General features: G+C 55.7%; 1 protein-coding gene across 1 annotated transcript in view; it reads right to left on the reverse strand.

The window, feature by feature from the left end:
- Positions 1-20708, reverse strand: part of LOC140398873 (uncharacterized) — a 147304-nt gene that overhangs the window by 68220 nt on the left and 58376 nt on the right. The window contains 2 exon segments of the mRNA XM_072487816.1: positions 362-700; positions 2526-2791. Coding sequence (XP_072343917.1) covers positions 362-700; positions 2526-2791 — 605 coding nt within the window.

Here is a 20708-nt window from a genome sequence, read left to right on the forward strand (position 1 = left end):
GTTCTATCCACAATGCTACCGTGCTGCCCCACGTTCTGCACGTCCTCCCCGTGTCTGCGTGGGTTTCCTCCGGGTGCTCCGGTTTCCTCCCACAAGTCCCGAAAGACGTGCTGTTAGGTGAATTGGACATTCTGAATTCTCCCTCCGTGTACCCGAACAGGCGCCGGAATGTGGCGACTAGGAGCTTTTCACAGTAACTTTATTGCAGTGTTAATGCAAGCCGACTTGTGACACTAATAAAGATTATTATTATTATAATCAGCTGGAAAGTTCCACCCTCTCTATATAAAGCACTGGTTTAGATTATCGATTGTAATCGGTGCTCCAAGAGCTGCTCATTAGCCGGCAGTGAGACACCTACCTGGGAGGCAGGTACAGTCATACAGCGCGTCCCCCAGCTGCCGACACGTGCCTCCGTTCTTGCAGGGTGAGGGTGAACATGGAACGTAGGGAGTCTCACAGATGCGTCCGGTGAATTCAGGGGGACAGGTGCACTGATAGGATCCCACCTGGTTGAGGCAGGTGCCCCCATTCCGGCAGGGCGAGGGGTTAACTCCGCACTCATTGATGTCCTTCTTACAGATTGGCCCATGGAATCCGGGCATGCACTTGCAAATGTAGTGAGCTTCGAATGCCACACACGGCCCTCCGTTGGCACAGGGATTGGATGCACAAGGGTCGGCCTGTTGGCACTGCTTACCTGGTAACAGAATAAAGCATGCAGTTAATTCAACAACCAATTACAGAGCAAGTAAGTGGCACCAACACCAACACATTCACAGCCCCCGTACCCCAGTGAGAGTCAGTGTGTGTGGGACCCGTACCCCAGTGAGAGTCAGTGTGTGTGGGACCCGTACCCCAGTGAGAGTCAGTGTGTGTGGGACCCGTACCCCAGTGAGAGTCAGTGTGTGTGGGACCCGTACCCCAGTGAGAGTCAGTGTGTGTGGGACCCGTATCCCAGTGAGAGTCAGTGTGTGTGGGACCCGTACCCCAGTGAGAGTCAGTGTGTGTGGGACCCGTACCCCAGTGAGAGTCAGTGTGCGTGGGACCCGTACCCCAGTGAGAGTCAGTGTGTGTGGGACCCGTACCCCAGTGAGAGTCAGTGTGTGTGGGACCCGTACCCCAGTGAGAGTCAGTGTGCGTGGGACCCGTACCCCAGTGAGAGTCAGTGTGCGTGGGACCCATAGCCCAGTGAGAGTCAGTGTGTGTGGGACCCGTACCCCAGTGAGAGTCAGTGTGTGTGGGACCCGTACCCCAGTGAGAGTCAGTGTGTGTGGGACCCGTACCCCAGTGAGAGTCAGTGTGTGTGGGACCCGTACCCCAGTGAGAGTCAGTGTGTGTGGGACCCGTACCCCAGTGAGAGTCAGTGTGTGTGGGACCCGTACCCCAGTGAGAGTCAGTGTGTGGAACCCGTACCCCAGTGAGAGTCAGTGTGTGTGGGACCCGTACCCCAGTGAGAGTCAGTGTGTGTGGGACCCGTACCCCAGTGAGAGTCAGTGTGTGTGGGACCCGTACCCCAGTGAGAGTCAGTGTGTGTGGGACCCGTACCCCAGTGAGAGTCAGTGTGTGCGGAACCCGTACCCCAGTGAGAGTCAGTGTGTGCGGAACCCGTACCCCAGTGAGAGTCAGTGTGTGTGGGACCCGTACCCCAGTGAGAGTCAGTGTGTGTGGGACCCACACCCCAGTGAGAGTCAGTGTGTGTGGGACCCGTACCCCAGTGAGAGTCAGTGTGTGTGGGACCCGTACCCCAGTGAGAGTCAGTGTGTGTGGGACCCGTACCCCAGTGAGAGTCAGTGTGTGTGGGACCCGTACCCCAGTGAGAGTCAGTGTGTGTGGGACCCGTACCCCAGTGAGAGTCAGTGTGTGTGGGACCCGTACCCCAGTGAGAGTCAGTGTGTGCGGAACCCGTACCCCAGTGAGAGTCAGTGTGTGTGGGACCCGTACCCCAGTGAGAGTCAGTGTGTGTGGGACCCATACCCCAGTGAGAGTCAGTGTGTGTGGGACCCGTACCCCAGTGAGAGTCAGTGTGTGTGGGACCCGTACCCCAGTGAGACTCAGTGTGTGTGGGACCCGTACCCCAGTGAGAGTCAGTGTGTGTGGGACCCGTACCCCAGTGAGAGTCAGTGTGTGTGGGACCCGTACCCCAGTGAGACTCAGTGTGTGTGGGACCCGTACCCCAGTGAGAGTCAGTGTGTGTGGGACCCGTACCCCAGTGAGAGTCAGTGTGTGTGGGACCCGTACCCCAGTGAGAGTCAGTGTGTGTGGGACCCGTACCCCAGTGAGAGTCAGTGTGTGTGGGACCCGTACCCCAGTGAGAGTCAGTGTGTGTGGGACACGTACCCCAGTGAGAGTCAGTGTGTGTGGGACCCGTACCCCAGTGAGAGTCAGTGTGTGTGAGACCCGTACCCCAGTGAGAGTCAGTGTGTGTGGGACCCGTACCCCAGTGAGAGTCAGTGTGTGTGGGACCCGTACCCCAGTGAGAGTCAGCACCTAGCAATCACATCGGTTGTATCGGATTAACCTACCCGCCCAGCCTGGGGAGCAGCGACATTTGTATTCCCACAGGTTGTTGAACAGTTGGCAGCTGCCTCCATTTTGGCAGGGGTTGCTTCGACAAGCATTGGCAAGAATGGTGAGGCACTCGGGGTCAGTATATCCCAGCTGGCAAGTGCAGACAAAACCCGCTCGCTGCTCCTGCACAACAGGCCGACAGATCCCCTCGTTCTTACAGGGTGACCTCGTGCACGGGTCAGCGAACTGACATTGATCTCCAAAATACCCCGCACTGCACCTGGACACAGAGAGAGGGACAGAGAGAGGGAGGGACAGAGAGAGGGAGGGACAGAGAGAGGGAGGGACAGAGGGAGGGAGGAACAGAGGGAGGGAGGGACAGAGAGAGGGAGGGACAGAGACAGAGGGAGGGTCAGATAGAGGGAGGGACAGAGAGAGGGAGGGACAGAGAGACGGACAGAGAGACGGAGGGACAGAGAGAGGGAGGGACAGAGAGAGGGAGGGTCAGAGACAGAGGGACAGAGAGAGGGAGGGACAGAGAGAGGGAGGGACAGAGAGAGGGAGGGACAGAGAGAGGGAGGGTCAGAGAGAGGGAGGGACAGAGAGAGGGAGGGACAGAGAGACGGAGGGACAGAGAGACGGAGGGACAGAGAGAGGGAGGGTCAGAGAGAGGGAGGGTCAGAGACAGAGGGACAGAGAGAGGGAGGGACAGAGAGAGGGAGGGACAGAGAGAGGGAGGGACAGAGAGAGGGAGGGACAGAGAGAGGGAGGGTCAGAGAGAGGGAGGGACAGAGAGAGGGAGGGACAGAGAGACGGAGGGACAGAGAGACGGAGGGACAGAGAGAGGGAGGGTCAGAGAGAGGGAGGGACAGAGAGAGGGAGGGACAGAGAGAGGGAGGGACAGAGAGAGGGAGGGTCAGAGATCGGGAGGGACAGAGGGAGGGACAGAGAGAGGGAGGGACAGAGACAGAGGGACAGAGAGAGGGAGGGACAGAGAGAGGGAGGGACAGAGACAGAGGGACAGAGAGAGGGAGGGACAGAGAGAGGGAGGGACAGAGGCAGAGGGACAGAGAGAGGGAGGGACAGAGAGAGGGAGGGACAGAGAGAGGGAGGGACAGAGACAGAGGGACAGAGAGAGGGAGGGACAGAGAGAGGGAGGGACAGAGAGAGGGAGGGACAGAGAGAGGGAGGGTCAGAGATCGGGAGGGACAGAGGGAGGGACAGAGAGAGGGAGGGACAGAGACAGAGGGACAGAGAGAGGGAGGGACAGAGACAGAGGGACAGAGAGAGGGAGGGACAGAGAGAGGGAGGGACAGAGAGAGGGAGGGACAGAGACAGAGGGACAGAGAGAGGGAGGGACAGAGAGAGGGAGGGACAGAGAGAGGGAGGGACAGAGAGAGGGAGGGACAGAGAGAGGGAGGGTCAGAGATCGGGAGGGACAGAGAGAGGGAGGGACAGAGAGAGGGAGGGACAGAGAGAGGGAGGGTCAGAGAGAGGGAGGGTCAGAGATCGGGAGGGACAGAGAGAGGGAGGGACAGAGATCGGGAGGGACAGAGGGAGGGAGGGACAGAGACAGAGGGACAGAGAGAGGGAGGGACAGAGAGAGGGAGGGATAGAGAGACGGAGGGCAGAGAGAGGGAGGGACAGAGACAGAGGGACAGAGAGAGGGAGGGACAGAGAGAGGGAGGGACAGAGAGAGGGAGGGACAGAGAGAGGGAGGGACAGAGAGAGGGAGGGACAGAGACAGAGGGACAGAGAGAGGGAGGGACGGGGAGAGGGACAGAGAGAGGGAGGGACGGGGAGAGGGAGGGACAGAGAGAGGGAGGGACAGAGAGAGGGTGGGACAGAGAGAGGGAGGGACGGGGAGAGGGAGGGACAGAGAGAGGGAGGGACAGAGAGAGGGAGGGACAGAGATCGGGAGGGACAGAGGGAGGGACAGAGAGAGGGAGGGACAGAGAGAGGGAGGGACAGAGACAGAGGGACAGAGAGAGGGAGGGACAGAGAGAGGGAGGGACAGAGAGAGGGAGGGACAGAGAGAGGGAGGGACAGAGAGAGGGTGGGACAGAGAGACGGAGGGACAGAGAGACGGAGGGACAGAGAGACGGAGGGACAGAGAGAGGGAGAGACAGAGGGAGGGACAGAGAGAGGGAGGGTCAGAGAGAGGGAGGGACAGAGACAGAGGGACAGAGACAGAGGTACAGAGAGAGGGAGGGACAGAGAGACGGAGGGACAGAGAGAGGGAGGGACAGAGGGATGAAGGGACAGAGGGACGAAGGGACCGATGGACGGAGGGACAGAGAGATGGAGGGACAGAGAGAGGGAGGGACAGAGAGAGGGAGGGACGGAGGGATGAAGGGACAGAGGGACGAAGGGACAGATGGACGGAGGGACAGAGAGATGGAGGGACAGAGAGACGGAGGGATAGAGAGATGGAAGGACAGAGAGACGGAGAGACAGAGGGATGAAGGGACAGAGAGACGGAGGGACAGAGAGACGGAGGGACAGGGAGACGGAGTGGCAGAGAGAGGGAGGGATAGAGAGACGGAGGGCAGAGAGAGGGAGGGACAGAGAAGGGAGGGACAGAGAGAGGGAGGGACAGAGAGAGGGAGGGATAGAGAGAGGGAAGGATAGAGAGAGGGAGGGACAGAGAGAGGGAGGGACAGGGAGAGGGTGGGACAGAGAGACGGAGGGACAGAGAAAGGGAGGGACAGAGAGAGGGAGGGACAGAGAGAGGGAGGGACAGAGAGAGGGAGGGACAGAGAGAGGGAGGGACAGAGAGAGGGAGGGACAGAGAGAGGGTGGGACAGAGAGAGGGAGGGACGGGGAGACGGAGGGACAGAGAGAGGGAGGGTCATAGAGAGGGAGGGACAGAGAGAGGGAGGGACAGAGAGAGGGAGGGACAGAGAGAGGGAGGGACAGAGAGAGGGAGGGACAGAGAGAGGGTGGGACAGAGAGAGGGAGGGACGGGGAGAGGGAGGGACAGAGAGAGGGAGGGTCATAGAGAGGGAGGGACAGAGAGAGGGAGGGACAGGGAGAGGGAGGGACAGAGAGAGGGAGGGACGGGGAGAGGGAGGGACAGAGAGAGGGAGGGTCAGAGAGAGGGAGGGACAGAGAGAACAAAAGGAGAGAAAATGCGCCACAGACAGATGGTCAGCGAAACAGACAGGAAGGTGAGACAGAGAGCAGCGTGACAGAGAGAGAGCAGAAAAAATGTGAGATAGAGAGAGAGAAACGATGGAGTGGGTGAGGTGGAGAGTGAGAAGAGAGAGAGAAAGAGCGATAGGGAGAGAGAGGAAAGAAACAGGCAGTTACTACCCAGGTCAAATATATCATCTGTACATTGTATTAAAAACCATCACAGTATATAGAATAATATTTTCACAGCAAATCTGACAGGACAGAAGATCCCATTGCACAGGAATGGAAGTCAGACACAATTTTACATTGGACCACATGAGGAACTGTACGGACAGATCAGCAGTAATCTGGTCACAGAATCTGTCATGAGCGAGAGACGCAAAGCAGCGGGATCCAGGGAGGCCATTCTAGAGTTTGGGTCCAGGCTGCTGAGGGCATTGACGCTAACTGGTGGAGATTGATGCTGGCGAGGTCAGAATTGGTCAGGTGCAGAGGCCTCGGAGTTGGGAAGTTGGAGATTGCAGAGATAGTGGCGATGAGGCCATGGAGGGATTTGAAAACGGGATGAGGAATTTTTGAATCAAGGTATTGCTGGAGCTGGGAGCCAGTGTGGCTGACAGGTGACTGGGACTTTGTACAAATTAGTCTACAGGAGTGGCGGGCTGGAGGAGAGGGACCAATGACTTTGTGGGTACAGGTCAGGAACGTGTGACCCTGTGGATAGGGGTCATAGGTCGGGAAGGTGTGACTCAGGACCCGTTCCCTCAGTCAGTCCACGACTGAACCCTGGGCAGAGCAACAGGAAGCTGAGCTTTTCATTGTTTGTTTGTTTGTTCCGAGCGACACACAAACTCCCCCCTCCCCCTCCCTAACCCTCTCGGCCCTGTTCCCCTCCCACAAGGGTCTCCTCCCTCTTTGGTCCCCTGTCCCTGATATCTCCTCATGTGGCTCAAAATCAAAATGTTGTTTGATAATCGCTCCAGATATTTTATTATATTAAAGGTTCTATATGAATGCAAGTTGTTGTTGCTCACAGTGGTCAGCACGGCTGCCTCACAGCGCCAGGGACCTGGGTTAAGTTCCGGCCTCAGGTGTCTGTGCGGAGTCTGCACGTCCTCCCCGTGTCTGCGTGGGTTTCCTCCGGGTGCTCCGGTTTCCTCCCACAGTCCAAAGGTGAGCAGGATAACCGGATTGGCCGTGCTCAATGCGCAGGGCTACCGCGATAGGGCGGGGAAGTGGGCTGAGGTCGGGTGCTCTTACAGAGGGCCGTGCAGACTCGATGGGCCGATTGGCCACCTTCTGCGCTGTAGGAATTCTACGGATTCCTGGTGCCTGCAGCACAATCCATCGCTCCCACGCAGAGCGAAATGTGAAGCAATTTAACAGCTGAATGTTTCTCTGCATTTCCCATCGTTTCGAGGGAGAGATCAGACCCTGACAGAGCCGCCCGCAAACTCCCCCGAGACTCACAGGGTGAATTCACAGGCGAGCATCACCGTCCCATCCCCACCGCCGCCCCCCCCCCCCCCCCCCACCACCCCCCAACACGCCAATGCTCATCTCAATAACACAGGCTGCAGGAGAAAGCAGAGGCTGATCAGACAGGACAATAGGCTGGTGGGACGCGACTGTGAAATGAGCCGCTCTTCAAACCATCTGTTACCAAAGGACAACAGACTTCAATCTCATTGGCTGCCGAGAGACAAGAAGAAAGATCAGAGAGTGGGTCGTTAATCGAGCTGCCCATTTTATTACCTACAGAGGGCTTCATGAGTAAGAACACAGGCCAGAGAAAGTAAGAGAGCAAAACAGAATGTGAGAGTGGAACAGAGTGAGAGAGAGACAGAGAGAGCGAGAGTGAGAGAGACAGAGAGAGCGAGAGACAGAGAGAGCGAGAGAGCGAGAGAGCGAGAGACAGAGAGAGCGAGAGACAGAGAGAGCGAGAGACAGAGAGAGCGAGGGACAGAGAGAGCGAGGGACAGAGAGAGCGAGAGACAGAGAGAGCGAGAGACAGAGAGAGCGAGAGAGCGAGAGACAGAGAGAGCGAGAGACAGAGAGAGCGAGGGACAGAGAGTGAAAGAGACAGAGAGTGAGAGAGACAGAGAGTGAAAGAGACAGAGAGAGCGAGAGACAGAGAGAGCGAGAGACAGAGAGAGCGAGAGACAGAGAGAGCGAGGGACAGAGTGAGAGAGACAATGAGAAACAGAGTGACAGAGACAGAGAGCGAGACAGAGAGAGAGAGAGAGAGAGACAAACAGAGAGACAGAGAGAGACACACAGAGAGTCAAAGAGACAGAGAGAGACAGAGAGAGAGAGACACACACACAGAGAGACAGAGAGAGAGAGACAGAGAGAGCGAGAGGCAGGAGGGAAGAGGAAACCGGAGCACCCGGAGGAAACCCACGCAGACACGGAGAGTACACGCAGACTCCGCACAGACAGTGATCCAAGCCGGGAATCGAACCTGGGACCCTGGCGCTGTGAAGCAACAGTGCTAACCACTGTGCTACCGTGCCACCCAAGAGACAGCTGAGGGACAATGTGTTGGAGATGGGGAGAGATGAAAAGATTTGTTCCCTGTGTTCAGCTGAGAATTGGAACCTGGTCTGCATTTCAACTCACTCAACTCAAATTACTTCCCTCCCACTTTTACCTCCCACCCCTCAATTTGGGTTAAAACAAAATTGCCGAGATGCAAACTGTCTGGAGAGGATAAAACAGGCAGAGGGATCCGTCACCGGAGGCATTCCTGAGATTTGAGTCCCACCCTCCGTGATCCAGTAAAATGAGGAAAATGGGGCAGCCAGATTGTGCACAGCGCTCTCCCACAGGGAGCAACCTGATACACGACAATATAATCCCAATTCACAGAGAAAATAGAGGAGCACGAGGAGGCCATTCGGCCCTTCCAGCCTGCTCGCCATTCATTATTGGATTGGATTGGATTGGGTTTGTTTATTGTCACGTGTACCGAGGTACAGTGAAAAGTATTTTTCTGCGAGCAGCTCAACAGATCATTAAGTACATGAGAAGAAAAGGGAATAAAAGAAAATACATAATAGGGCAACACAACATATACAATGTAACTACATAAGCACTGGCATCGGATGAAGCATACAGGGTGTAGTGTTTCTGAAATCAGTCCATAAGAGGGTCATTTAGGAATCTGGTGACAGTGGGGAAGAAGCTGTTTTTGAGTCTGTGCGTGCGTGTTCTCAGATTTCTGTATCTCCTGCCCGATGGAAGAAGTTGGAAGAGTGAGTAAGCCGGGTGGGAGGGGTCTTTGATTATGCTGCCCGCTTTCCCCAGGCAGCGGGAGGTGTAGATGGAGTCAATGGATGGGAGGCAGGTTCGTGTGATGGACTGGGCGGTGTTCACGACTCTCTGAAGTTTCTTGCGGTCCTGGGCTGAGTGGTTGCCATACCAGGCTGTGATGCAGCCCGATAGGATGCTTTCTATGGTGCATCTGTAAAAGTTGGTAAGAGTCAATGTGGACATGCCGAATTTCCTTAGTTTCCTGAGGAAGTATAGGCGCTGTTGTGCTTTCTTGGTGGTAGCGTCGACGTGGGTGGACCAGGACAGATTTTTGGTGATGTGCACCCCTAGGAATTTGAAACTGGCTAACCATCTCCACCTCGGCCCCGTTGATGCTGACTGGGGTGTGTACAGTACTTTGCTTCCTGAAGTCAATGACCAGCTCTTTAGTTTTGCTGGCATTGACGGAGAGATTGTTGTCGCTACACCACTCCACTAGGTTCTCTATCTCCCTCCTGTATTCTGACTCATCGTTATTCGAGATCCGGCCCACTATGGTCGTATCGTCAGCAAACTTGTAGATGGAGTTGGAACCAAGTTTTGCCACGCAGTCGTGTGTGTACAGGGAGTAGAGTAGGGGGCTAAAGTACGCAGCCTTGCGGGGCGCCGGTGTTGAGGACTATTGTGGAGGAGGTGTTGTTGTTCATTCTTACTGATTGTGGTCTGTTGGTAAGAAAATAGAGGATCCAGTTGCAGAGTGGGGAGCCAAGTCCTAGGTTTTGGAGCTTTGATATGAGCTTGGCTGGGATTATGGTGTTGAAGGCGGAGCTGTAGTCAATAAATAGGAGTCTGATGTAGGAGTCCTTGTTGTCGAGATGCTCTAGGGATGAGTGTAGGGCCAGGGAAATGGTGTCTGATGTGGACCGGTTGCAGCGGTATGCGAATTGCAGTGGATCAAGGCGTTCTGGGAGTATGGAGGTGATGCGCTTCATGATCAACCTCTCGAAGCACTTCATTACGACTGGAGTCAGGGCCACTGGTCGGTAGTCATTGAGGTTCTTCTTTGGTACCGGTATGATGGTGGTCTTCTTGAAGCAGGTGGGGACCACGGAGTGGAGTAGGGACAGGTTAAAGATGCCCGCGAATACCTTTGCCAGCTGGTCCGCGCAGGCTCTGAGTGCACGACCAGGGATCCCGTCTGGGCCCGTCGCCTTCCGAGGGTTCACTTTCAGGAAGGCCAATCTGACTTCGGAAGCTGTGATGGTGGGTATGGGTGAATTATGGGCTGCTGGGGCACTCGCCAGCGGATTGTTGGTTACCTGCTCGAACCGAGCATAGAATGCATTGAGTTCATCGGGGAGGGGTGCGCTGCTGCCAGAGATCAGGGGCGAAATTCTCCCCCAACGGCGCGATGTCCGCCGACTGGCGCCAAAAACGGTGCCAATCAGACGGGCATCGCGCCGTCCCAAAGGTGCGGAATGCTCCGCATCTTTGGGGGCCGAGCCCCAACATTGAGGGGCTAGGCCAGCGCCGGAGGGATTTCCGCCCTGCCAGCTGGCGGAAATGGCGTTTGTTGCCCCGCCAGCTGGCGCGGAAATGCGGCGCATGCGCGGGAGCGTCAGCGGCCGCTGTCAGTTTCCCGCGCATGCGCAGTGGGGAGAGTCTCTTCCGCCTCCGCCATGGTGGAGACCGTGGCGGAGGCGGAAGGGAAAGAGTGCCCCCACGGCACAGGCCCGCCCGCGGATCGGTGGGCCCCGATCGCTGGCCAGGCCACCGTGGGGGCACCCCCGGGGTCAGATCGCCCCGTGCCCCCCCCAGGACCCCGGAGCCCGCCCACGCCGCCGGTAAATACCAGCTTTGATTTACGCCGGTGGGACAGGCAATTTCTGGGCGGGACTTCGGCCCATCCGGGCCGGAGAATTGAGCGGGGGGTCCCGCCAACCGGCGCGGCCTGATTCCTGCCCCCGCCCAATCTCCGGTACCGGAGACTTCGGCGGGGGCGGGGGCGGGATTCACGGCGGCCAACGGCCATTCTCCGACCCGGCGGGGGGTCGGAGAATGACGCCCCCTGTTCGGCTTCGCTTTGTAGCCCGTTATGTTGTTTAGACCTTGCCACATCCGCTGAGAGTCTGTCTGTGACTCTAACTTGGTTTGATATTCTCTCTTGGCATTCCGGATGGCTTTGCGGAGGTCGTACCTGGATTTCTTATATAGGTCAGGGTCGTCTGCCTTGAACGCCTCAGATCTGTCCTTCAGTAGGGAGTCAATCTCGCGATTGAGCCATGGTTTCCGGTTGGGGAACGCACATACTGCTTTCTTTGGCACGCAGTCGTCCACACATTATGATCATGGCTGATCATCAAGTTCAATACCCTGATCCCGCCTTCCCCCCAATATCCCTCGATCCTTTAGCCCCAAGAGCTGGATCTAATTCCTGCTTGAAATTTCACAATGTTTTGGCCTCAGCTACTTTCTGTGGGAGTGAATTCCACAGATTCCCCGCTCTCTGGGTGAAGAAATTTCTCCTCACCTCAGTCCTAAAATGTTTACCCCTAACCCTCGAACTATGACCCCTAGTTCTGGATTTCCCCACCATCGGGAACATTCTTTCTGAATCTACCCTGTCTAATCCCGTTAGAATGTTATATGTTTAGGGGGGAGAAGGGGAGGCATGGGAGAGACGAGTAAGGACAGGAGCATCAATGGAGAGGTGGATGGGGAAGGTGGCACTGTTTGCGTAAGCCACGTTGGCTGGGGTTTGTATTGTTGTGTTTTTGTTTTTGTTGACATTTGATGTTGAAAATGGTTAAAATTATAAATGCCTCAATAAAATATTTCCCCCCAAAAAAATTATGTTTCACTGAGATCCCCTCTCATTCTTCTAAACTCCAGTGAATATAATCCTAACCGACTTAGTCTCTCCTCATATGACAGTCCCGCCACCCCAGGACTCAGCCTGGTAAACCTTCGCTGCTCTCCCTCCATAGCAAGGCCCAGAGTGTCCTCAGGTAAGGACACCCAAACTGCTTACAATATTCCCGGTGTGGCCTCGCCAGTGCCCTGTACAATTGCAGAGTTATACAGTGTGACAGTGCAGAGTTATACAGTGTGACAGAGCAGTTATACAGTGTGACAATGCAGAGTTATACAGTGTGACAGAGCAGTTATACAGTGTGACAGTGCAGAGTTATACAGTGTGACAGTGCAGAGTTATAGAGTGTAACAGTGCAGAGTTATACAGTGTGACAGTGCAGAGTTATACAGTGTGACAGTGCAGAGTTATACAGTGTGACAGAGCAGGGTTATACAGTGTGACAGTGCAGAGTCATACAGTGTGACAGTGCAGAGTTATACAGTGTGACAGTGCAGTTATACAGTGTGACAGTGCAGTTATACAGTGTGACAGTGCAGAGTTATACAGTGTGACAGTGCAGAGTTATACAGTGTTACAGAGCAGAGTTATACAGTGTGACAGAGCAGAGTTATACAGTGTGACAGAGCAGAGTTATACAGTGTGACAGAGCAGGGTTATACAGTGTGACAGTGCAGAGTTATACAGTGTGACAGTGCAGAGTTATACAGTGTGACAGTGCAGAGTTATACAGTGTGACAGTGCAGAGTTATACAGTGTGACAGTGCAGTTATACAGTGTGACAGTGCAGAGTTATACAGTGTGACAGTGCAGAGTTATAGAGTGTGACAGTGCAGAGTTATACAGTGTGACAGTGCAGAGTTATACAGTGTGACAGCGCAGAGTTACACAGTGTGACAGCGCAGAGTTATACAGTGTGACAGTGCAGAGTTATACAGTGTGACAGTGCAGAGTTATACAGTGTGACAGTGCAGAGTTATACAGTGTGACAGTGCAGTTATACAGTGTGACAGTGCAGAGTTATACAGTGTGACAGTGCAGAGTTTTAGAGTGTGACAGTGCAGAGTTATACAGTGTGACAGTGCAGAGTTATACAGTGTGACAGCGCAGAGTTACACAGTGTGACAGCGCAGAGTTATACAGTGTGACAGTGCAGAGTTACACAGTGTGACAGTGCAGAGTCATACAGTGTGACAGTGCAGAGTTATACAGTGTGACAGTTCAGAGTTATACAGTGTGACAGTGCAGAGTTATACAGTGTGACAGTTCAGAGTTATACAGTGTGACAGTGCAGAGTTATACAGTGTGACAGTTCAGAGTTATACAGTGTGACAGAGCAGAGTTATACAGTGTGACAGTGCAGAGTTATACAGTGTGACAGTTCAGAGTTATACAGTGTGACAGTTCAGAGTTATACAGTGTGACAGAGCAGAGTTATACAGTGTGACAGTGCAGAGTTATACAGTGTGACAGTTCAGAGTTATACAGTGTGACAGTTCAGAGTTATACAGTGTGACAGTTCAGAGTTATACAGTGTGACAGTGCAGAGTTATACAGTGTGACAGTTCAGAGTTATACAGTGTGACAGTGCAGAGTTATAGAGTGTGACAGTGCAGAGGTATACAGTGTGACAGTGCAGGCGAGTGTTTGTACTTTCTGCACTGGCTGGAAACATTTTCGGCGGCTAATTTGGTACCGGAGTGGTTGGCGCCGTTGCAGCCGGCGCGGAATGGCCGGCGTATATCCCTGCATGCGCGGGGTTCTTTTCTCCGCGCCGGCCCCCAGGCAATGTGGCGGAGCCCTACAGGGGCCCGGTGCGGAGGAAAGAATGCCCCCCACGGAACCAGCCCGTCTGCCGATCGGTAGGCCCCGGTTGTGGGCCATGCCGCCGTGGGGGACCCCCCGGGGTTGGATTCCCCCTGTCCCCCTCCAAGATGGCCCCCGCACATTTACCTACCAGGTCCGGCCGTGTGTGAGGTGTGTAATTCACGCTGGCGGGACTGGCAAAAACTGGATGGCCACTCGGCCCATCGGGGCCTGGAGAATTGCCGGGGGGCCGCTGTCAACGGCTTCCGACCAGCATGGCGGGAATCCCGCCAGCCCCCGAAAAATGGCGGCGGAGAATAGGGCAGCCGGCGCCAGGGCGGGAGTCAAGCCTCCCCCCCGGGGATTCTCCAACCCGGAGCAGCGCGGAGAATCCCGGCCCGTGTGTTTGCCCTGCTATCTCTTATGTCAGGACCACTCGCTCTCTTCTGAAGCGCTGCATATATCTGAAAATTCCAACACATCAGGCAGAAGGTGCAGGGGCGGGAATCTCTGACCCCCCGCTGGGTCGGAGAATTGCCAGGGGCTGGCGTGAATCCCGCTCCCGCCGGTCGCTGAATTCTCCGCCACCAGATATTCGGGGTGCGGGAATCGCGCCGCGCCGGTCGGCGGGCCCCCCCGGCGATTCTCCGGCCCGCGATGGGCCGATGTCCCGCTGCAGGAATGCCAGTCCCACCAGCGTGGATTAAACCACCTCTCTTCCCGGTGGGACAAGGCAGCGGGAGCGGGCTCCGGGATCCTGGGGGGGGGGGGCGCGGGTGATCTGGCCCCGGGGGGGTGACCCCACGGTGGCCTGGCTCGCGATCGGGGCCCACCGATCTGCGGGCGGGCCGGTGCCTTGGGGGCACTCTTTTCCCTCCGCGCCGGCCACCATCTTCACCATGGCCGATGCGGAAGTGACTGCGCCAACCACTCCGGCGCGGGCCTAGCCCCTCAAGGTGAGGGCTTGGCCCGTAAAGGTGCAGAGAAATCCGCACCTTTGGGGCGGCCCAGCGCCGGAGTGGTTCCCACCACTCCATCCTGCCGGGACCCCCCGCCCCGCCGGGTAGGGGAGAATCCCGGCCCAGACGTCTGAAGACCCGTACATCCAGACATAGGAACAGCTTCTTCCCCACAGCTACAAGACTCCTCAACGACTCCCCCTCGGACTGATCCGTTCCCTGTAAGAACACTATTCACGACGCCCTAAGCTGCTCTTGTTTAGCCCCTTGCTCCGCACTGTAACCAATCACTGTTTGTCAATGTACCATCTGTAAATATTCTCTGATGATTATTCTATTTTGTCTACTCTGTACGTACTGTCTACGTTCCCTCGGCCGCAGGAACATACTTTTCACTGGACTTCGGTACATGTGACAATAAATCAAATCAATCGATCACATTTCACTTTATTTGGATCGCCGTGTGATACTGGGGATAGAGAGAGAGAGGCAGAGTGACTGAGCAGAGAGAAAGGAGGAAATCAGAGAGGGAGAGAGCTGTGGACAGAGAGGAGTGGGGGAGACAGAGAAAGAGACAGAGACAGAGAGAGAGAGAAAGGGACGGAGAGAGAGACAGAGAGACGGAGAGAGAGAGACGGAAAGGGACATGGCCCAGGTTAGGATGGAGGGACAGGGAAGGAGGGAGAGAGGCAGACAGAGTGAGACAGAAAGTGAGACAAGAGAGAGACAGAGGGAGAGACACAGAGTGAGACACAGAGTGAGACAGAGAGAGAGAAACACAGAGAGAGAGACACAGAGAGAGACACAGAGAGAGACACAGAGTGAGACACAGAGTGAGACACAGAGTGAGACAGAGAGAGAGAAACAGAGAGAGAGACACACAGAGAGAGACACAGAGAGAGACACAGAGAGAGATGGAGAGTGAGACAAGAGTGAGAGACAGAGAGAGAGAGACAGAGTGTGAGACAGAGAGCGAGACAGAACGTGAGACAGAAAGTGAGACAGAAAGTGAGACAGAAAGTGAGACAGAAAGTGAGACACAGAGACTGAGACAGAGAGAGAGACACAGAGAGAGATGGAGAATGAGACAAGAGAGAGGCAGAGAGTGAGACAAGAGTTAGAGACAGAGAGAGAGACAGAGAGTGAGACAGAGAGTGAGACAGAGAGTGAGACAGAGAGTGAGACAGAGAGTGAGAGACGGAGAGACTCAGGGAGAGATGGAGAATGAGACAAGAGAGAGGCAGAGAGTGAGACAGAGAGAGGGACAGAGAGAGAGACAGAGAGAGAGAGACGGAGAGAGAGAGACGGAGAGAGAGAGAAGGAGAGAGAGAGACGGAGAGAGAGACACAGGGAGAGACACAGTGAGAGACGGAGAGTGAGACGGAGAGTGAGACGGAGAGACTCAGGGAGAGATGGAGAATGAGACAAGAGAGAGGCAGAGAGTGAGACAGAGAGAGGGACAGAGAGAGAGACGGAGAGAGAGAGAGACGGAGAGAGAGAGACGGAGAGAGAGAGACGGAGAGACACAGGGAGAGACACAGGGAGAGACAGAGAGAGAGACAGAGAGTGAGAGAGAGACGGAGAGAGAGAGACGGAGAGAGAGAGACGGAGAGAGAGAGACACAGGGAGAGACACAGGGAGAGACACAGGGAGAGACAGAGAGTGAGACAGAGAGTGAGACAGAGAGAGAGACAGAGAGTGAGACAGAGAGAGGGACAGAGAGAGGGACAGAGAGAGAGACAGAGAGAGAGAGACAGAGAGAGAGACTCATGGAGAGACACAGAGAGAGACGGCGAGTGAGACGAGAGAGAGGGAGAGAGAGAGAGAGTGAGACAGAGAGAGAGAGACAGAGAGAGAGAGACAGAGAGAGAGAGAGACAGGGAGAGAGACACAGGGAGAGACACAGAGAGAGACGGCGAGTGAGACGAGAGAGAGGGAGAGAGAGAGAGAGAGTGAGACAGAGAGAGAGAGACGTAGAGAGAGAGACGGAGAGAGAGACACAGGGAGAGACAGAGAGTGAGACAGAGGGTGAGACAGAGAGTGAGACAGAGAGCGAGACAGAGAGAGAGAGAGACAGAGAGAGACAGAGAGACAGACAGAGAGAGAGAAACAGAGAGAGACAGAGAGAGAGAGACAGAGAGAGAGAGAGTGAGTGAGAAAGACAGGGAGGGGTGAGATTGGCTGAGAATGGGGAATTTGGTCCTGCTGTTTAAGGTCTCGGAGCCTGGGCCCTGGCAGGTGCACATGGCATTGAGGCTGTGACCAGCTGCTGGGCCGACTCGGGCAGCTCGATCTGAAGGAACGTGGATCAGACAAAAGAGAAAAGAGAAAAGAATTTAAGAGTTTGGAGCTGGCCAATGAAAGGGATTGTTCCTCTGTGATCAGCACAGACCCAACACGAGCATAGGCCATAGACCCCGGGAGATGGGATTACTGGATACAGCCCTGGGGGCTGGGTAGAGAACCCTGGGGACTGGACAGGTCCCTGGGGACTGGACAGATCCCTGGGGACTGGGTAGAGATTCCTGGGGACTGGATGGATTCCTGGGGACTGGGTAGAGATCCCTGGGGACTGGATAGAGATCCCTGGGGACTGGATAGAGATCCCTGGGGACTGGATAGAGATCCCTGGGGACTGGATAGAGATCCCTGGGGACTGGATAGAGATCCGTGGGGACTGGATAGAGATTGCTGGGGACTGGATTGTGATTCCTGGGGACTGGATAGAGATTCCTGGGGACTGGGTAGAGATCCCTGGGGACTGGATTGAAATCCCTGGGGCCCTGGGGACTGGATGGAGATCCCTGGGAACTGGATAGAGATCCCTGGGAACTGGATAGAGATCCCTGGGGACTGGATAGAGATCCCTGGGGACTGGGTAGAGATCCCTGGGGACTGGATTGAAATCCCTGGGGCCCTGGGGACTGGATGGAGATCCCTGGGAACTGGATAGAGATCCCTGGGAACTGGATAGAGATCCCTGGGGACTGGATAGAGATCCCTGGGGTCTGGATAGAGAACCCTGGGGACTGGATAGAGATCCCTGGGGACTGGATAGAGATCCCTGGGGACTGGATAGAGATCCGTGGGGACTGGATAGAGATTGCTGGGGACTGGATTGTGATTCCTGGGGACTGGATAGAGATTCCTGGGAACTGGATAGAGATCCCTGGGGTCTGGATAGAGATCCCTGGGGACTGGGTAGAGATCCCTGGGGACTGGATTGAAATCCCTGGGGCCCTGGGGACTGGATGGAGATCCCTGGGAACTGGATAGAGATCCCTGGGAACTGGATAGAGATCCCTGGGGACTGGATAGAGATCCCTGGGGTCTGGATAGAGATCCCTGGGGACTGGATAGAGATCCCTGGGGACTGGATAGAGATCACTGGGGACTGGATAGAGATCCCTGGGGTCTGGATAGAGATCCCTGGGGACTGGATACAGATCCCTGGGGACTGGATAGAGATCCCTGGGGACTGGATAGAGATTGCTGGGGACTGGATTGTGATTCCTGGGGACTGGATAGAGATTCCTGGGAACTGGATAGAGATCCCTGGGGTCTGGATAGAGATCCCTGGGGACTGGATAGAGATTGCTGGGGACTGGATTGTGATTCCTGGGGACTGGATAGAGATTCCTGGGAACTGGATAGAGATCCCTGGGGTCTGGATAGAGATCCCTGGGGACTGGGTAGAGATCCCTGGGGACTGGATTGAAATCCCTGGGGCCCTGGGGACTGGATGGAGATCCCTGGGAACTGGATAGAGATCCCTGGGGACTGGATAGAGATCCCTGGGAACTGGATAGAGATCCCTGGGGACTGGATAGAGATCCCTGGGGTCTGGATAGAGATCCCTGGGGACTGGATAGAGATCCCTGGGGACTGGATAGAGATCCCTGGGGACTGGATAGAGATCCCTGGGGTCTGGATAGAGATCCCTGGGGACTGGATAGAGATCCCTGGGGACTGGATAGAGATCCCTGGGGACTGGATAGAGATCACTGGGGGTTGGGTAGAGATCCCTGGGGACTGGATAGAGATCACTGGGGACTGGATAGATCCATGGGGACTGGGTAGAGATTCCTGGGGATGGATAGATCCCTGGGGACTGGATAGAGATCCCTGGGGACGGGATAGAGATCCCTGGGGACGGGATAGAGATCCCTGGGGACGGGATAGATCCCTGGGGACTGGAAAGAGATCCCTGAGGACTGGATAGAGATCCCTGGGGACTGGGTGGAGATCCCTGGGGACTGGGTGGAGATCCCTGGGGACTGGGTGGAGCTCCCTGGGGTATGGATGGAGATCCCTGGGGACTGGATGGAGATCCCTGGGGACTGGATAGAGATCCCTGGGGTCTGGATAGAGATCCCTGAGGTCTGGATAGAGATCCCTGGGGACTGGGTAGAGATCCCTGGGGACTGGGTAGAGATCCCTGGGGACTGGGTAGAGATCCCTGGGGACTGGATAGATTCCTGTGGACAGATAGATCCCCGGGGACTGGGTAGATCCCTGGGGACTGGGTAGATACCTGGGGGCTGGATGGAGATCCCTGGGGCTGGGTAGATCCCTGGGGACTGGATAGAGATCCCTGGGGACAGGATAGAGATCCCTGGGGACTAGGTAGAGATCCCTGGCGACTGGGTAGAGATCCCTGGCGACTGGGTAGAGATCCCTGGGGACTGGGTAGAGATCCCTGGGGACTTGGTAGAGATCCCTGGGGACTGGGTAGAGATCCCTGGGGACTGGATAGATCCTTGGGTACTGGATAGATTCCTGGGGACTGGATAGATTCCTGGGGACTGGATAGATCCCTGGGGACTGTATAGAGATCCCTGGGCACTGGGTAGAGATCCCTGAGGACTGAATAGATCCCTGGGAACTGGATAGAGATCCCTGGGGACTGGATAGATCCCTGGGGACTTGCTAGATCCCTGGGGACTGGATAGATCCCTGGGACTGGGTAGAGATCCCTGGGGTCTGGATAGAGATCCCTGGGGACTGGATAGAGATCCCTGGGGTCTGGATAGAGATCCCTGTGGTCTGGATAGAGGTCCCTGGGGTCTGGATAGAGATCCCTGGGGACTGGATAGAGATCCCTGGGGACTGGGTAGAGATCCCTGGGGACTGGATTGAAATCCCTGGGGCCCTGGGGACTGGATGGAGATCCCTGGGAACTGGATAGAGATCCCTGGGAACTGGATAGAGATCCCTGGGGACTGGATAGAGATCCCTGGGGTCTGGATAGAGATCCCTGGGGACTGGATAGAGATCCCTGGGGACTGGATAGAGATCCCTGGGGACTGGGTAGAGATCCCTGGGGACTGGATAGAGATCCCTGGGGACTGGATAGAGATCCGTGGGGACTGGATAGAGATTGCTGGGGACTGGATTGTGATTCCTGGGGACTGGATAGAGATTCCTGGGAACTGGATAGAGATCCCTGGGGTCTGGATAGAGATCCCTGGGGACTGGGTAGAGATCCCTGGGGACTGGGTAGAGATCCCTGGGGACTGGATTGAAATCCCTGGGGCCCTGGGGACTGGATGGAGATCCCTGGGAACTGGATAGAGATCCCTGGGGACTGGATAGAGATCCCTGGGGTCTGGATAGAGATCCCTGGGGACTGGATACAGATCCCTGGGGACTGGATAGAGATCCCTGGGGACTGGATAGAGATTGCTGGGGACTGGATAGAGATCCCTGGGGACTGGATAGAGATCCCTGGGGTCTGGATAGAGATCCCTGGGGACTGGATACAGATCCCTGGGGACTGGATAGAGATCCCTGGGGACTGGATAGAGATTGCTGGGGACTGGATTGTGATTCCTGGGGACTGGATAGAGATTCCTGGGAACTGGATAGAGATCCCTGGGGTCTGGATAGAGATCCCTGGGGACTGGATAGAGATTGCTGGGGACTGGATTGTGATTCCTGGGGACTGGATAGAGATTCCTGGGAACTGGATAGAGATCCCTGGGGTCTGGATAGAGATCCCTGGGGACTGGGTAGAGATCCCTGGGGACTGGATTGAAATCCCTGGGGCCCTGGGGACTGGATGGAGATCCCTGGGAACTGGATAGAGATCCCTGGGGACTGGATAGAGATCCCTGGGAACTGGATAGAGATCCCTGGGGACTGGATAGAGATCCCTGGGGTCTGGA

This window comes from Scyliorhinus torazame, chromosome 22, assembly GCF_047496885.1.
Source record: "Scyliorhinus torazame isolate Kashiwa2021f chromosome 22, sScyTor2.1, whole genome shotgun sequence".
Classification (NCBI taxonomy): Eukaryota; Metazoa; Chordata; class Chondrichthyes; order Carcharhiniformes; family Scyliorhinidae; genus Scyliorhinus; species Scyliorhinus torazame.